At 40.8% G+C, this 18,735-nt stretch overlaps 1 protein-coding gene across 2 annotated transcripts in view; it reads right to left on the minus strand.

Moving 5' to 3' along the window:
- MARCHF6 (membrane associated ring-CH-type finger 6) overlaps positions 1-18,735 on the minus strand; it is a 79,775-nt gene that overhangs the window by 42,541 nt on the left and 18,499 nt on the right. For both annotated transcript variants that reach the window (XR_005526080.1, XM_039220460.1), the window contains exons 2-6: positions 11,003-11,099; positions 9,900-9,973; positions 6,911-7,054; positions 4,067-4,139; positions 88-256 (exon numbers count right to left, since the gene is read on the minus strand). Coding sequence is in view for 1 of the 2 variants with exons in the window: in XM_039220460.1 (XP_039076391.1) it covers positions 88-256; positions 4,067-4,139; positions 6,911-7,054; positions 9,900-9,973; positions 11,003-11,099 (557 nt within the window). In the remaining variant the exon portion in view is untranslated. The remainder of the gene's footprint in view (positions 1-87; positions 257-4,066; positions 4,140-6,910; positions 7,055-9,899; positions 9,974-11,002; positions 11,100-18,735) is intronic.

Below are 18,735 nucleotides of genomic sequence, written 5' to 3' on the forward strand. Positions count from 1 at the left end.
ACACAGGAGTCAAGGGTTTAGGTCTCAGAAGGCGACAGTAATTCCCAGGTCCCACTTAAATAGAATCACCGGGGGCGGAGGAGTTACCTCGTTGTGGTGGTGCCCAGCAGCATTGAAGGGCGGGGCGGCATGCTCCAACCAAATCGGGGCTCCACCGTGGACTATCTGCTCTCGCAACCACACGAGGCTGATGAATGCGCACAGCGTGCATGTCACCACGAAACAACCCTGCAAACAATCCGCCAATAAATTGTCCCTATTAAAAAAAAATTATAGAGAATTACTCCAAAGAACACTTAAAATTAAGAAACTAAAAGTAACAACATTTCATTTTACACTAAAATGTCAGAAACAATGCCCAGAAAAAGAAGTCATCATTTTCTGGGTGAAAATCAGTCTCTCAGAATTATTTCTGAGAATGGTGAAATTCTAGCTATCTTATAAGCTGGCCAAAGGTATTTATTCCTACATTTCTATTATATGTGTTTTTATTATAAAAAGCAAAAAAATGTAAGAAGTACACAGAAATTAGCGACCTGGCCTCTCTATGAACACGGCTTAAAAACAGGCAGGCAAAAAGCAAAAAACCGAAAGCAGCCAAACACGTGAGAAAGACCAAGTATGTACATGTAATTTACTAGAGGTGAGTGACTGCACAATGTCCAAGAGAGGCTGAGCATACTGGCTATGCAGTGTGTAAGACAAAGAAGTCTGTAACACACTTTAGGCAAGGGTCACTGAGAAAGCAGATTAAATTTCGATGCCACTGCAAATAGACCAAAAGTATATTGGTAGTTCCTCAACAAATACAGAAAGACAAATTACGATTCCTTTACAGTCGTACATGAAAATACATTACCATAGCACCAAAGGCCTCTTTGTTCTTTCCCTTTCTGAAGGGGCTTGTCCTTCCCTAGTCTATGTCTGATCTCAGAATGATTCAAGGATAACTCAAGAATCTTGGTGGCCTTAGGAAAATCTTCCATCAGAATGGAATGACTTTGTTCCTCCAAGGAAAGTCTGGGGAAGGATCCTTTTGAGAGATCTCACCCTATAAGCTCCAAACTTAAAGAACTTATGTGGCCCACAGATATTGTCTGGAATATATCCTAATCGAAACAGGAATCCTAACCGCTCCTGAGCTAAGGAACCCTTCAGATTATTCAAACTTTGATAGTTTGGGACTAAAATACCCCCTTCTCTACTCTGTGCTTGTCAACAGCAATAAGAATAACAACTGTTTGATATCAATTTTAAACAGTAACAAACCCTTTGTAGAGTTCTTTTCCCTCATACCTAGAATCTGGGCTGGTTCCATGAACTGCCTGGACCAAGGAGAGGCTGCCTGAGTTTAGAGCCTGAAGAAACCTGCGAGCTGCCACACTCACCCTTTTAGAATGCTGCCCTGCAGCCACCACATAGAGAAGCCCCGCTGCTGGCTTTCTGCAAGATGAGAGGCCACGTGGAAGAGAACCGCAACACCCCAGACAGAGCCACCTCAGACCATCCAACCCCAGGGAGACACAGGAGTAACGGAGGCAAGCCCAAGAGATGAGCTGACCAGCCGAGCCCAGCTCAAACTGCTGGCCCCCGGAATTACAAGCAAATAAAATTACTGTTGTTTTAGGCTAGTAAGTTTTGGGGACAGTATGTTTTAAAGTAGCAATTAACTAACATGTTGGTCCTAGAGATGATCTGGACAACTGAGCTACAGAATATGTAAGGAGTGGCTACAATACTAAGAAATTTAAAATAAATTATAGAAATAAAATGAATGAAATATCATTCCTTTAAAAAAAATGCAGTTTAGTTAAAACTTTCAGGAAAACTGGCTTAGCTCTTCAAACTGTAAAAGGCAGCACGGAATTATAAAACCAAACCATATTCACAATTTCTTTGGACTATCCCCCCATCCACGCTTTCGGCGTTCTTCCTGCTAATCAGAAGTCTCTTGAAGGCAATTCTGGTGGCTCACTCACCAATCAGGTTGGAAAGAAAAGGGGAGCCTGCCAAGCAACAGCTCTGGCCTTTGGTGATAATTCTGCTGTAACATTAACAGTACTGAAAATTCACCTGGAGTTTTTACATATAGATGTGAATTTAACCTTTGAATAGCCTCCCCAAATCCTTGAGGCATGACCTTCCTGACTTTACAGTTGAAAAAACAGGTTCAGAAAGGTCCAGGGATTTACCCAGGGTCACCAAAAAACTTCCAGATACAGAAACTGTATTCCAATGCTAGGATTCCTTCTGTTACAACCAACTACCTCTTTGTATCACCTAAGTGATCACACTTGCCAAACAACCAGCTGTTCAATGTTCTACCAGTAAGAAGTAAAGGTAGTAGGTAAGAGAAGTACTACACTTTGTCTGACACTTTCACTGACATGGCTTCCATAAACACAGCCAAAGCCTACCAATTTAGGCTTTGGTAGTAAATGTTGATTTAGCCATTTAAAACAGAAACCATCAGAGAAATAATTTATCTCTGCTTCATTAAACTGCCCAGATAGGAACTCAATTCAACTTTTCTAACAACTGAGATACTGACTGGCCGCTACTATGCACACTCATAACTACAATGGTTTACAGAATTTTAGTCCAAACTCAATGGAATAAGTCTACCCTATGTGAAATGGTTCATTAGTTTATACGTATTAAAATAAAATTTCCATCCCTCTTAGCAGTCACCACTTGCTTTTTTCTGACCTCCCTCACTACCTCCAATATGCATCTTGCTTTGTACATAATTCCTAACTGAAAGTCAGAGGTGAACTATGTCACATCCACAAATGACAGCCAAGCCATTTAAGACAGACTTTCTAAACTGCTATACTAAGACCATGTCTGGATCGCTGAGATAAAAGTTGGATGTCCAGAAATGGGATCACTATCCTGTTGGTTTCTACTGCATCATTCATTTCACAAAAGGCCTGTATTTTTACACAAAGGGTTATCTTCTTAAACTAGTTCCAAATTTTGAAGTGTGTTAAATTACTGCTTCCCTTTTCTGTCATGGCCACAGCAATTAGTGCCCTATTTCAAGGCCTACTTCTAAAAATTACTTTATCAAAGCTGTTCTTCAGTAATGAAAACAAAAAACAATTCTAATGTAAAAAAGGTTCAAGTTGAAAACCTTTTCTGAAAACCAATTATTTCCTATACTGCCAAAGAAAGAGACATAAATGAAGTAACTTCCCTGTTCAATCCAAAAAGGTATAATCAGCAAGTAGAAAAACCAAGTCATAGACACAACTAATGTTTCTAAATACTTAGAAACATGATTAAAAGTAATGACGCAAAAGCATGAAACTTCAGAGAACTCCTTCATTTCCTTCCCAGTGGACATACAGTACACCCTCTGGCTCCCCTCTATTGCCAGGTGGCTTATTTTTATGGTAATATGCTCTGAATACTTTTGTTCACAGGAGGGTTTGATACTGTTCTTTGTTCTTACTGACATAGGGATCAAGAATTTAAGGTCAATTGGGTACAAAAGATTTAGGAAATATAGGTGCAATCTTTGGCAGGCTTAATTCTCTAATGATCATGATATAGTTAATCATTTATAGCATTTCTAATTCTGATATCAGTAATAAAAACACATGTCTTTCCCCAAAAAACACAATTACAATGCTTAATGTCAAATTAAGATACAGTAAAACAATGACCACGAACAAGTTTTTTTAGAGTCCATATTCTAAATATCACAAGACACATTCTAAAACTAAATTTGTATTCAAATGACTATGTTGTTAAAAATGTATGTTTAAATGAACTCTCAGGATAGGAACACAGCAGCATAGATCTCACACTGCACGAGGCTATTTAAGAGGTGCCCCCCCATTACAAAACAGTCCTTTAAAACATATCTCTTTAAATAAACATGTACGTGCGTCAGCCACTTCTACTGTAACTATAACTGTCCGACTAAGACACATAAATTGCTATTGATTTGTCCTTGGAACAAAAGGAATTTTCCAATTGTAAGAAACATCCATGTGTGCAGGTAAACGAGCACTGTCTGTGCGATGAGCCCTCCGGCGTCCCCAGGTCCAGTACTCACGTGGACAGCATGTCTAGCGGCAGTGTCAGCAGTGAGCTCACGGAGCCAGTAAACAAGCACTTGTAGATACGGCCTGCCAGAAAGGGCAAGACGGCATACAGTTACAACTCTCATCATGAGCTCGAGGCCTCAATTAAACAGAGTAAAGTGAAAGCCACTGAAATATTTAGTCTTTGCAAGGCTGTCTCACAACACTACAGTAAAACAACCCAACACGGTTAAGTATAAAAATAGTGACAGTGAGAAGTAAACATTACACACTAATGTTGAAAGCTCAGATTGTCTATAGACCAACTTGTTTCTTCTGAATGAGCTCTGATGTTTGAAAAGGAAAAAATCGACAGTAAAAACCTCCAAAATACAATATGGAGAATTTTTTTGTACCAAGAGTTCTAAAATTCATGGAATCTGCTCATGAATATAAAAGGTTTCAGTTCTAAGGGTATATAATTTGAAATTAAGAGGACTTTTCAGAAGAGTAAATGCTCTAATAACATGAATAGCAAACTAATAATCAATTTTTAAAAAACGGACTCGAAGATGTGGCCATGAAGGGAAAAAAAGATAAAGTGTGGGTGAATACACAGTCATCCCCTTATCCTCTTACTCAGAAAAGCGACCCACGAGGAAACAGCTGAGATTTTCCTTCTAACCAGAACATGTGTATTAGTTTAAGCACTCCCTCTGGCCTTGTATCAAAATTTTCAGTGACTTCAATGGCTGTTTTCAAAAGCCAAATCAAAATGAAAAGGTAGAAGATTTCTGTAATAGAAATGACTTACATTCCTTTACAAAATATTCAAAGCAAGTATGGTTGTAACAAAGTAAAATTGAAAACAGACAATGTCTGTAGAAAATGGATTCATACATTACAGGCATCCTCAGTACGGAGTGCTGTGCATTCATCAAAAGATAAGGTAGCTTGGTGCGCCTGGGTGGCTCAGTTGGTTAAGCATCCAACTTCAGCTTGGGTCATGATCTCGAAATTCGTGAGTGCGAGCCCCACGTCAGGCTCTGTGCCGATACACAGATTTGCCAAAATCTGAAGTCTCTGCTGTCTTCTGGCATTCAAAGCTGATTTTAAGTCTAACGCCAGTCTGATTTTCATTACTTTGTAGGATAATCTGAAAATGGATTCTCTATCATCCTATTCAGCTCTGGAAAACTTAAGAATGTCTAGGTTTGTGAGTCTGTCCTTTATCAGAATCAACGGTCTCTCTTTCAGTCGAAAAGATGCTGGTCATTTCCTCATGTCCATTATCTCTTTCACCTTTCCAAAGTACTTACTGACAGATACTGAAACAAGTGGACATAGCCTTTACCTCCTGATTTTTCCCCTCATACTTGCAACTTCTTGTCTCTTTGAGTTCTGTTCTAAAGAACTCCTTGCTCAATCTCCTAGCTCACCACTTCACTCTTCGACAATACCTATTCTGCTACTTGATGTATCCCCAAAGATTTTCATCTTCATAAATGATCAAGTGTATTTTATTCTAAAGAGAAACGAGGATGTTAACTATGCTTATTTAAAAATCTCATTTGCATTTAACTCCAAAGAATCATATCTGCACACTCTGGTACCATATACTATCTAACCTTCTGCATGTCTTTAAAAACAAAAAACAGGGGCGCCTGGGTGGCTCAGTCGGTTAAGCGTCCGACTTCGGCTCAGGTCATGATCTCATGGTTCGTGGGTTCGAGCCCCGCGTCGGGCTCTGTGCTGACAGCTCAGAGCCTGGAGCCTGCTTCAGATTCTGTATCTCCCTCTTCCTCTGACCCTCCCCTGCTCATGCTGTCGCTGTCTCTCTCTCTCCCCTCCCCCCAGAAATAAAAAAAAAATAATTAAAAAAATAAAAATAAAAACAAATTGGGGCGCCTGGGTGGCTTAGTGGGTTAAGCGTCCGACTTTCGCTCAGGTCATGATCTTGTGGTTCGTGGGTTCGAGCCCCGCATCGGGCTCTGTGCTGACTGCCAGCTCAGAGCCTGGTGCCTGTTTCAGTCTGTGACTCCCTCTCTCTCTGACCCTCCCCTGCTCACACTGTCTCTCTCTCTCTCTCTCCTAGAAATAAAACATTAAAAAATTTAAAAAAAAAATAAAAAAAATAAAAACAAATTAAAAAAAAAAAACAGAGGTGCCTAGGTGGCTCAGTTGGTTAAGTGTCAGATTTCTGCTTGGGTTCTGATTCCATGGTTCTCATGCTTGAGCCCTGTATCGGGCTCACTGCTGTGAGCACAGAGCCTGCTTCAGACTCTGTTCCCCTCTCTCTCTGCCTCACTCCCAGGTGTGCATGCATGCATGTGCACGCACATGCTCTCTCTCAAAAATGAGTAAACATTTAAATAAATAAGCAAGCAAAAACACAAAAGGGATCAACTGAGAGTTAGTACACCAACCTCCAGAAAACCTCCTATATCCTGAAAGACAACCCTCCCAATTATTCAGGACTATTATAACAGATACATGAATTGTCTTTTAAAAGAGGAAGAGAATCTCAAAATAAACCATCTTCTGCAATCCTTGAAATTTCTAATATACTTTAGAGAATAAAAATCAATGTCCTTCCAATTATAATTTGCATTTGCTTTTTCAATTCTTTCATGAACCTTCATTACTGGCCTCTGTATGCTGTGTTTTTCTTTCTCACATTCATTTGACAAAATGATCTGCTGGTAACAGTTCTTAATTTAAGTGTATGTTTTCTAAGGGAGGCTTTCCTAATACATGAAATTATAATATCAAATAATTAAATACCATTTGAACACAAATACGATATAACTACTTTGGAATATTAAATAGTGACATAAACTTCAAACTACTCCAACCACGGAGAAATGGAGACTCACATGCTGTAAGAGGAACAACTCCTAACCACGCAAAGGCCACAAGTGTGTAATGAAACCAGTATCGTATTGCAGTGCCAATACTTGTAACCAGTCCGGCAAATATGTCTTGGATTGGAAGCCGTGAAGGCATATCTGGAGAATAAACTAGAAAAGAAAAAAAAGTACATATAATTTCATGAAGATTTAAAAATAGTTTAATTCATAAATATAAAATAGGCATGTGGTGCTAGCTTAACTTTCAACCTTCGTATTGTACTTATGTTTTCCTATTAAAAGAGGGAATCAAACAGTTACAATACCACATTTACCCAGAAGTCATCTGAGAGCAAATTACGTGTGTGTAGAAGCCAACAAAAATGCTCTGTGCAGGAAAAAAGATTCAAGAGAAGTTCACATTCCCTCAGTCACTACCATGAACTTCATGCATAGCTAATTTATACATATTTTAGCATTCAAACGATATAATTATCTGGTTTCCCAAATTAAAGATCAGATAAAGCAAACAGGAGCAAAAAGTGAAGCTGTTGACATGTTAAAGAAAACCCTCCTAAGGCAAAACCACAATAAGATATCACCTTATACCTGTCAAATGACTAGTATGAAGAAGACAATACTAAGTGTTGGCGAGAATGTGGAAAAAAAGGAACCATTGTGCACTGCTGGTGTAAGAACGTAAATTGGTACAGCCACTGTGGAAAATAGTATGGAGGTTCCTCAAAATATTAAAAATATATAGCATCATACAACCCAGTAATTCCACTACTGGGTATTCACCCAAGGAAAACAAAATCATTAACTCAAAAAGATATACGCATCTTTGTATTTATTGCAGCATGACTTACAATAGCCAAGATATGGAAGCAACCCAAGTGTCCACTGATAGATGAATGGATAAAGAAAAAAATACCACACACACACACACACAATGGAGTATTGCTCAGCCATGAAAAATAAGATCCTGCCCTTTGCAACAGCATAGATGGACCTAGAAAGTATGCTAAGTGAAATAAGTCAGTAAGTAAAATACAAGTACTGTATGATTTTACTTATATGTGGAATCTAAAAACCAAAACAAATGAACAAATAAACAAAAAACCAGTAACAGACCCAAACCCCCTTTGGTGGTTGCCAAAGGGGGAGGTGGGCAAAATGGGTGAAGGAGAGTGGGAGGTACAGCTTGTAGTTATGGAATAAGTCATGGGGATGAGAGGTACGGCACAGGGAGTGGAGTCAGTGGTACAATAACAGCACTGCATGGAGAAAGACGGGTAGCTACACTTGCAGTGAGCACAACATGACATACCGAGTTGTGGAATCACTATGTTGTACACAACAGAACTAATTTAACACTGTGTTCTCAACTATACTTTAATTTAAAAAAGGGAAAAAAGAACCCTCCTCCCAACTACAAGCCTGAAACACAGCACTCAAAAAGTACAATCTGTAGTAAAGTCATTTCACGTGCAAGCAAACAGCCCGCTGATGTTTGTTAAGCAATCGCCTCTTCCCAATTTCAGCACAATAACTAATATCCCAAAGAGTAAATTCAGATCTCCCCATCTCTCTATAAAATGTGGTTCAACACAGAGAAAGGTTTTGCCATGTTTTAGAAAGATCTCCTTTTTATTTTTCCTAAATGTTTATTTTTCAGAGAGAGAGAGAGAGAGAGAGAGGGAAACAGAGAATCCAAAGCAGGCATCAGGCTCTGTGCTGTCTGCACAGAGCCGAACACAGGGCTTGATCTCACAAAGTGCAAGATCATGACCTGGGCAGGGGCGCCTGGGTGGCTTAGTCGGTTAAGCGTCCGACTTTTGCTTAGGTCATGATCTCGCGGTTCGTGGGTTCGAGCCCCGCGTCAGGCTCTATGCTGACTGCCAGCTCAGAGCCTGGAGCCTGTTTCAGTCTGTGACTCCCTCTCTCTCTGACCCTCCCCTGCTCACGCTGTCTCTCTCTCTCTCCTAGAAATAAATAAAACATTAAAAAAAAAATCATGACCTGGGCCAAAATTAAGTTGAACGTCCAACCAACTGAGCCACCCAGATGCCCCCGAAGTTGTTTTTAAAAGGAATCCTTACTGTTTAGAGATACATACTAAAATATGTACCAGTGAATTATAAATGAGATTTGCTTTAAAAAGGATAGAGAGGTGGGGGACAAGAACACAGGTAAAAAATATCATGTAAAGGCCAGGCCATGATCTGGAAATGAGTCAAACTAAGAGATGGGGGGGAGGGGGCATGCCTTATTATACCTTTTTTTATGTATTTGAATTTGTCCATAATAAAAAATTAAAAAATAAAGAAAAAAGGAATATCCCACAAATTAAATCACTCTTTCTCACATACACATGCATTTGTGTGTTAAAAGCTGACATGTAGTTTTATTTATTTATTTTTTAAATAGTTTATTGTCAAATTAGTTTCCACATAACACTCAGTGCTCATCCCCACAAGTGCCCTCCTCCATGTCCATCCCCCCTCCCCCCCACATCCATCAGTCCTCAGTTTTTGTCAGCATTCAAGAGTCTCTCATGGTTTGCCTCTCTCCCTTTCCCCCACCATTTCCGCCCTTCTTCTCCCCCTTGTTCCTCCGTCAAGTTCCTCCTAATCCTCCTATACGTGCAAACATATGATACTTGTCCTTCTCTGCCTACTGATATGTAGTTTTAAAAAATATCTTCCAGGGCACTTGGTTGGCTCAGTCAGTTAAGCATCTGACTTTGGCTCAGGTCATGATCTCACGGCTTATGAGTCTGAGACCCGCATTGGGCTCTGTGCTGACAGCTCGGAGCCTGGAGCCTGCTTTGGATTCTGTGTCTCCCTCTCTCTCTGCCTCTCCCTTGCTCATGCTGTGTCTCTCAAAAATAAACAAACATTAAAAGAAAACATTTTTAAAAATATTTCCCAAAATCTTACAGCAATACTTTATTAAACACCTTTATGTGATCAGTATAACCCCAAAATGCAATGCAAGCTTCTAAAAAACTTACTTGGTGTGAAAGCGAATCTGTGCTTGCATAGTTCACAGTATTCTTTTCGACTGTGTTTCAGCCACTGAACTAAGCTGCAATAAAAAATACATTAATAAGCATAGTATTTACAGCAAAGAAACTTGAAGTTTCATTGAAAACCAATATTATGTTTTATTAAAATTTTCTATATCATAGAGCTTTTACAATTCTGACAGGTTCATATTTGTAATATTTTTTAGCTTTTTATAACTCAATGCTTTCTGGCAGTCCAAAACTATAACAGATAAAAACAATATGTATTTCTATTATTAAAAAAGTTCAATGAACTAAACTGTAATCTCCTCAAAGTTAGCCTTGAATATAAAAGAATCTCCAAGCATCAATATCAGTTCTAATACTGGTCTGGTAATACTGTTACCTGGGTAGCTAGGTCTGAATCCCGGCTGTCACTAAGTAGTTGGCTGAGTGACCAAGAACAAGTTACTTAACCTTTTCATGCTGGTTGTCTCATCTGCATAATAATAAAAATATATTCCACCTCCTGGTTCTGAGGATTAAATGAACTATGTACAAGCACTGAGCACTACCTGGCACAAAGCACTGCATAAATGTAAGCTATTGTCACAACAAGCAGAATCAGAAAACCTGAACATTTCCAAAGAACAAATAAGCTCTATGTGGTAGAAATAAACAGGTACTCACACACACCTGGAAAACAATACCAAAATGACAGGGAATGGTAATTACGAATATAGGTAATTTCCAAATTTTCAGAAATTTTTAAAAAAATAATCACAGAGAGGGGCGCCTGGGTGGCTTAGTCGGTTAAGCGTCCGACTTTCGCTTAGGTCATGATCTCGCGGTTCGTGGGTTCGAGCCCCGCATCGGGCTCTGTGCTGACTGCCAGCTCAGAGCCTGGAGCCTATTTCAGTCTGTGACTCCCTCTCTCTCTGGCCCTCCCCTGCTTACGCTGTCTCTCTCTCTCTCTCTCCTAGAAATAAATAAAACATTAAAAAAAATTTAAAAAAAATCACAGAGAAAGTTCATTGAAACAATCCCTTTTTTATATGAATGACAAAACTGACGCTCAGACATAAAATTTTTCTGTAAGGATGACTCACCATTCTTGATGGATAAACTTAATACTGCCAGTACATACACAAGGATGATAAAGAGGTTTCTCGGGTGTTCCTTCTGACCGACACACTCTACATATGTCTGTGAATGAAAAAGATAAATTGAATTATCTTTGATTATAACTTAAAAAAAAAAACAAACCCTTGGGGCACCTGGGAGGCTCAGTTGGTTAAGCATCCAACTTCGGCTCAGGTCATGATCTCACGGTTGGTGGGTTTGAGCCCCGTGTCGGGCTCTGTGCTGACAGCCAGCTCAGAGCCTGGAACCTCTTTCAGATTCTGTGTCTCCCTCTCTCTCTGCTCCTCCCTCACTCATGCTGTCTTCTGGTCTCTCAAAAATAAACATTTTTAAAAAACAGAACCCCAAAACAAAAATACTGTGTGTTAAGGAAAGAATCTGTTAGCAGCAGAGAAGTAAAAGTGTGACCGTGATAATAAATACATTCAAAGCTAAAAAATTTCCTAATATATAGAAAGGTAACTTGTCCTTTTGATGAGAACTATTCTCAAAAAACTGCAGTCTTCTATAACTAACAAATGACAAACAGAAATAATGTAAAATCAGGTCACCACTGGTGTCCTAAGAGTTTTAAACTCCAATCCCAACAGTTTAAAGTCTTAAGTCCGATCCTAACAGTTTAAACTCCACAAAAACATATCCAAGGACTTAACACAGTAACAATGTGGGCAGCACAGGAGACATCCCTTTGGCTTCACCTTGCCAGAGATATAAGGACATGTAGACACAATCAGGGTGAGGGGGAACCCCAAAACCACAAAGGTACCAGGCCAGAGAGAGGCAAGCTAGAGGTCACCTTAAGCAAAAGCTACCAGAGCCCTGGACTACCTGGTCGGTAGTCCTTCACCCTGCCCCACGTGGCTGTGAGCACATCTGTCCATCTTCTTGCCTGGGGAGGCCCCTGAGGTACTGAGGAAGAACCTCAAATAAGCAATCCTACAGGCTACAGAATGCTCCCTCTGCAGAACCACCTATGGAAACTTTCATTTAGACCATCTTCTCTGCAATCCGCAAGGTCAATGACCACCCCAAGTGGCCAATCTGAAAGGCCACAGGCAGTGTGTCCTAGGGGCAGGGACTTAAAACAAACTTTTTTTTTTTTTTAACAAATAGTTTATTGTTAAGTTGGTTTCCATATAACGCCCAGTGCTCACCCCACAAGTGCCCTCCTCCATGCCCCTCCCCCCCCACCCACCACACCCATCAGTCCTCAGTTTGTTCTCAGCATTCAAGAGTCTCTCATGGTTTGCCTCCCTCCCTCTCCCCCACTATTTCCCCCCTTATTCTCCCCCACGGTCCTCCGTTAAATTCCTCCTAATCCTCCTATACGTGCAAAATACGTATTTGTCCTTCTCTGCCTGACTTATTTTGCTCAGCATAACACCCTCAAGGCCCATCCATGTTGCTACACATGGCCAGGTTTCATTCTTTCTCATTTAAGGCAAACTTTTGATCTACTTTCTCACAGGGAATTTCTCCTTAATGGGGAGTAACTGCAGCCCAAGCCCATTATTAATGGATTTAACCAGTCTCTAGCACCCGTGGGACTAGAGTACACAAGAGCTAAGCAGTGTGGTATTTGGTCCCCAACATTAAAAAGCATTGTGCTGCTCAATCTCAAGTGGCTGAATGCCACTTACCGAATTTGAGCACTACTGAGGACTCAGGCTGGCTAACTGGTCAGCACGTGTATTAATAGCCCTAGTTACTAATAAGCCAGGCAAATCACTGCCAACACAGAAAGGCCATATACCACCGCCCACGGAAGAGCTTTTGCTGCGCCAATTCTGTCTGCACAGGAGCCAGGAGGGTTGTCCAGGCTGAGTCAAATCAAGCACACATTCCAGCACTGTGCCTTTCAGCTTCAGCTTTGGAACCACACCCTCCAGCTACCACCACTCAAAGGACTGGTTTCCTGGAAGCAGCCTGTGGGTCAGGAGAACAAGCTGGTGATCTGCATCTGTTTACAGTCAGAACTGCACTGGATACTCAGGATCCAAGCCTCTTCAAACCTCCCACTTTCACCTTCATCCTTGATTAATGAAAACACCTCTGGCAAAAGCTTTCACTCTGGTCCATCTTTCACCATTCTATAAGACTTTGGGCTCTAGCGATAATATGAATGTCCCAACAATTCTGCCTAATCAGCCTCTGCAAAGTTCCAAAACAAAACAGAACCACACTAGAATCTCATGATCCCGGGGACATATCCTGGCAGTTCGAGTCTGCTTTGCGTAATTTTCTCCAAATATACACTTCAGCCTAGGGAAACTCAGCCAAGAGCCAGGAACTCACTAGAGGCAGGGGATGGGGGTCCGCAAGGACCCAGTGGTGGACCCACAGCGAAGCAGGAGATCCAATATCATGCAAACACTTAAAAAGTACACCGAATTCAGTATCTGCACTGAAGCCGGGACTTCTGCAGCTGCCAGCAACAGGCTCACCCTGCTATGGATCCTCCTTCAAGGACTTAAAATGGACTCATTCCAATTAGAGGACCTTAAAAGAGACCAATACTATTTTTCATCACTCCTCTCCCAGGTCGCAAGTAGGTAATCTGTGCGTCTGTGGTGTTTCTTGGTTGGGATATTTGACCATCAAGTTACATTTATGGTTCTAAGCCTGGATTCCTTATCATGATGGTCGCCACTGTAGGCACTAGGACTTCTATCTAAAGTAGCTGAGACAGGTCCGTGAGATGTGAGACCGATCTAGGTTATCTAGAATCACCATAGCTGCTGGTGCCTGTGGGCATCAATTAGTTCCATGATTATCAGACTTACCCAGGTATGAACAGAACAAGCACTCATAACCACACCAACCACAAGTGCTAGGAGGCCTGTGGATTAACTTTAGAGATAGGCATGTGCTACTGACGGATTAACCAGGTTGGGTGGTTTGGGTGCAAACGTTGGTGAGCTGGTGCAGACACAGGCAAAGCAGTCCCACCTCACCCTGTGACTGCACAGGCAGCTCTCAGGCAGGTGCAGAAGTAGGGCACAACAGCAAAAGCGTAGCACAGAACGTCCTGCCATCAGGACACAGTGTAGAGGAAAGCAGCAGATACTGCCACACTCACACAAAGGAGGGTAGCTGTGTCGCCCTTTGGAACCAAGGTGACTAACTGGGTAAGCAGTGCCTTTGTTGGCACACTGCTGCCAACAAGATGCAGTGACAATGGGGGAGGAATTCTCACATATGTGCAAAGAGCTGATGCCACTGGGCTCATTCTGCAACGGGAACCAGCACAAGGGCGGCCCGGCCCCCACGTGGCACGAGGAAGCTATGGGGAGGACCACACGTTGGCCAGATTGGGTGTGGCACCTGGAAAGGCACTGTGTAGCTCTGCACACTCTGGGGCTGGGGGGAGGGGGGTGTAGTGCACGAGACACTGACTTTCAAAAGACCACATTCAATGACAAACCAACAAACATAAAACTAAGCCACTGCAGCAAATCTAAATCAGCCCCAGGGCTCTGTTGAACAGTCTAGAGTACCAGATTCATCCACCTCAGCAAGGCTGAGACTATTTTCGTCGTAACACTAAGACATTGCCTTTTACCCTCATTGTCTTGCCAGGGTACTGGAGTTTTCCAGATAGTACACAACACAACTGACTGAACGCAGCCCAGATGAAAAAAAAATCCACCGCCCTCCATTAAACAGACATTTAAGAGCTGTGCAAATATAAAACAAATCTACTCTTCTCACATTTTTGGGTTTGAAGTATATAATTATTTCTTTGAAAAAAGTTACATTAACATATAATGGCTGTGTTGTTAAGTGAATAAATATTTCCAAATTTTGTTTTACTTTCTAATGGCAAATGAGTTCTTCTGAGTCTTTGTTTCTAAGAGTGTAAAGGGATCCAGAGGCTTTTTGAAAAAAAGTTCAAGAACTACTATTACTTCATGAAACCTCTGAAAAAAATCAGAGAATAACTATGGTTCTATCAAAATATCCACATTAGACAAAATTTTCATTATTCTGTAAGGAGTTTGAGAAGCCTCCATTGATTCTACAAAGAAAAGGAAAAGGAACGAACATTAGACTTCTGAACTGCCTTGTTCTGGAACCATGGAAATCTTTTACATAATTACAGAATAAAATTATATTAAAATGGAAAATAAGCAATGCCCAAATAAAAACAAATCACACAAATGAATCTGTATGTATTAAATTTAGCCACAGAAAACAATTATTTTAGAGATTTTAGAATAGTAATATGACCATATATCCCTAGTAGGCTATATCCTCAGAAAAAACTCCAAATAAATCCCAAATGAATCCAGTAATCATGGTGTTAATAATAATAATATTGATAATCATTTTAAAACGTGGGAGGACAGGGGCACCTGGGTGGCTCAGTGGTTAAGCGTCTGACTTCAGCTCAGGTCAGGATCTCCCAGCTTATGGGTTCAAGCCCTGTATCGGGCTCTGTGCTGACAGCTCAGAGCCTGGAGCCTGCTTCACATTCTGCGTCTCCCTCTCTCTGCCCCTCCCCTGCTCACATTCTCTTTCTATCAAAAATAAATACATAAATAAAACGTGGAACGATAAAGTCAGTAAGCAGCTGTATTGTGGTTTTTCTAAATGTTTGTTTATTTTTGAGAGAGAGAGAGACACACACACAGAGTGTGAGCAGGGAGGGGGGGGAGAGAGAGAGAGAGAGAGAGAGACAGAGACAGAGACAGAGACAGAGACACTGAATCCAAAACAGGCTCCAGGCTATGAGCTGTCAGCACAGAACCCGATTCCATTCAGGGCTAAGGGCTCAGACCCACAAACCATGAGATGATGACCTGAGGCCAAGTCAGTCTGTCAACCCACAGAGCCACCCAGGCGGGCACCCCACTGTGCTTATGTGTTTTTCTTAAAGTTATCTCTTAGAATACATAAGTATTTACAGATGAAAAGATTTCTTATCTGGGATGTTCTTTAAAATAATCCAGCAGTGTGAAGATGGGGGAGGGAAAGGGTTCAGATGAAATTATTATCAGCAATATGCTTTATTTGTTTAAACTAAATGGTTATTGAAGGTTTATTGTATTAGTCAATTTCGTGTTTAAAATTTTACATGATATGGGTGCCTGGCTAGGTCAGCTGGTGAAGCATGTGACCCTTGGTTTTGGGATCGTGAGTTTGAGCCCCACGTTGGGTATAGAGATTACACAAAAATAAAATCTTTAGGGGCATCTGGGTGGCTCAGTCGGTTGGGCATCCAACTTCTGATTTCAGCTCAGGTCATGATCTCATGGTTCGTGGGATGGAGCCCAGCACTGGGCTCTGTGCGGACAGTGCAGAGACTGCTTAGGATTTTCTCCCTCCCTGCTCCTCCTTCCCTCTCTGTGCCTCCCCACCTCTCAAAATAAATAAACATTTAAAAAAAAATAAAAGCTTTAAAAAAAAGAATAACATTTTATATAATAAAACCTTTAAAAACAAGCAATTGTGAAATAAGCAATTTATAAATATCACAGCTGAACTTTTATTGTACTGACACTACCAAGCCCAATTTTATCAATGAGGTTTTTCAGCAAGAGAGCTTAGCCATGCAATTTATTTTATGTACACACACAAGTTTGAAAACTCATGTTAGATTCTTTTATTACACTGATCATGTTTTTATTAATGTGAAAAACTTGGGGCACCTGGATGGCTCAGTTGGTTAAGGGTCCAACTCTTGATTTTGGCTCTGGTCATGATCTTGCAGCTTGCAGATTTAAGCACCGCATCAGGTTCTGTACTAACAGTGTGCAGCCTGCTTGAGATTCTTTCTCTCCTTCTCTCTCTGCCCCTCCCCAGCTCGCTTTCCTCTCAAAATAAATAAAAACTTAAATATAAAATAAAATGTGATATGACTTTCACTAGCTATATCTTCATCAGGAGAAGAAATCAGAATAAGATTTAAACAATATGTCTCAACATTCCTAAAAGCCTATTTCTGTGCACCAACAACCCAATTCTAATTTAAAAACCAGTTATTCTAAATGACTTTAATATGGAACTTGGTCCAAAAAATATCACAAATCTCTTCTGCAGTACTGACCCTGTGTTTTCCCACATCATGAAGATGTGACTGAGTTTTGTCCAAAAGCACCTTGTATATAAATATTACCCTAAATGGAAAGGTGAAGATTGCTGGTATAAATAAACTAGAATGGTGATAAGCCCTAGGTATAAAATACTTGCAAGGCAAACATTTGGCAGTTTAGCAGGCCCCAATCCCTAATTAGACTGTGTCATGGGCATAGCCATACCTTATCAGGGAACTGCAAGCTGGGAAAAGCTGCCAAAGAGAAAGGCTGCACCTGCTCTCACTCTACGTCCTCAACTAAATTTCCTTATCTAGTCAGTGTGTGGACTAGGAAGGAATGGAAGCTTCTTCCCTGCCAATCCATTTTCCAGCAAAAAAAAATCTAAAACAAGGCATAGGTATACAGAGCTAAACTTTTCTTCTAGAAGGATACATAAGAAACTATTGATAGCTGCTAAATTTGATGGATGCACATGAGGGGAAAATACACACATTTTATATGTGTATTCTGTCTACTGTATATATTTTGTGTAGTATTTTGCCAATAACTTGCTTTTAAAATCAATAGTTTCCTATAAACTTATGTTCAAAGACATGTATCAGAGCGTTCACAGCAGCACTATTCATAAAACTACCTCCAAAATGGAAACTAGTATCTATCTACGGTAGAGTAGATCAATTTTGGCACATTCACACAATTGAATATACTATATGCAGTGAGAATAAACCAACTAAAATTATAAACCACAATCTAAATTTACTGCACAGTGATGTTTAGTGATAAAGAATTCAGACAAACACACACACACACAAAGAACACCTATTCTACATGAAAAAAAGTTCACAAACAAGGGTGCCTGGGTGGCTCAGTTGGTTAACTTTTGATTTCAGGTTAGGTCATGATCTCACAGTTCATGAGACTGAGCCCCACCATGGGCTCTGTGCTAACAGAGCCCTAGCTCTCTGCCCCTCCCCGACTCATGCTCACTAGACATGGGCATGTACATGCTTTCTCTCTCTCTCAAAATAAATAAACATTTTTTTTAAAAAAGTTCACAAACAGGAAAAACTAACATCTGTCATCAGAAGTCAGCATAGTAGGGGTATCTGGGTGGCTCAAGTCAGTTAAGCATCTGACTCTTGATTTGGGCTCAAGTCATGATCTCAAGATCATGAGATCGAGCCCCATGATGGGCTCTGTGCAGACAGTGCGGAGCCTTCTTGGGATTCTTTCTACCTTTCCCTACCTCGTGTTCTTCTCCCTCAAAATAAACAAACATTAAAAAAAAAAAATAGCATAGTAGTTACCTCTGGGGAAAGAGGCAGTCAAGACTACCTGAGGACTGAAGAGATGGAGGGCTCAGGCCAAGATGAAATCAACACACTTCTCTCTATACCTCCTGCGAAGTACAGCTAAAAGTCCAGGACATTATACATAAAACACAGAGAAATCTAAAAGGTAAAGAGAAGGTGACCCAAGGAATCACACGCAGGGAGTTATCTGGGCATGTGTTTTGCTTCATGTATCCTGGGAACTGGTGGTGGAGGTGGAGGAGCGGACAACCTAAAACCACCAATGCAAACAAATAAGCTGCCCCCCCCCCCCGAAAGTCAAAGACCATAAAAGAGGCAACCTAGCAAGACAGAAAATGTTTAGACCAT

Source organism: Hyaena hyaena, unplaced genomic scaffold (assembly GCF_003009895.1).
Source record: "Hyaena hyaena isolate Hyena2069 unplaced genomic scaffold, ASM300989v1 scaffold_890, whole genome shotgun sequence".
NCBI classification, from domain to species: Eukaryota; Metazoa; Chordata; class Mammalia; order Carnivora; family Hyaenidae; genus Hyaena; species Hyaena hyaena.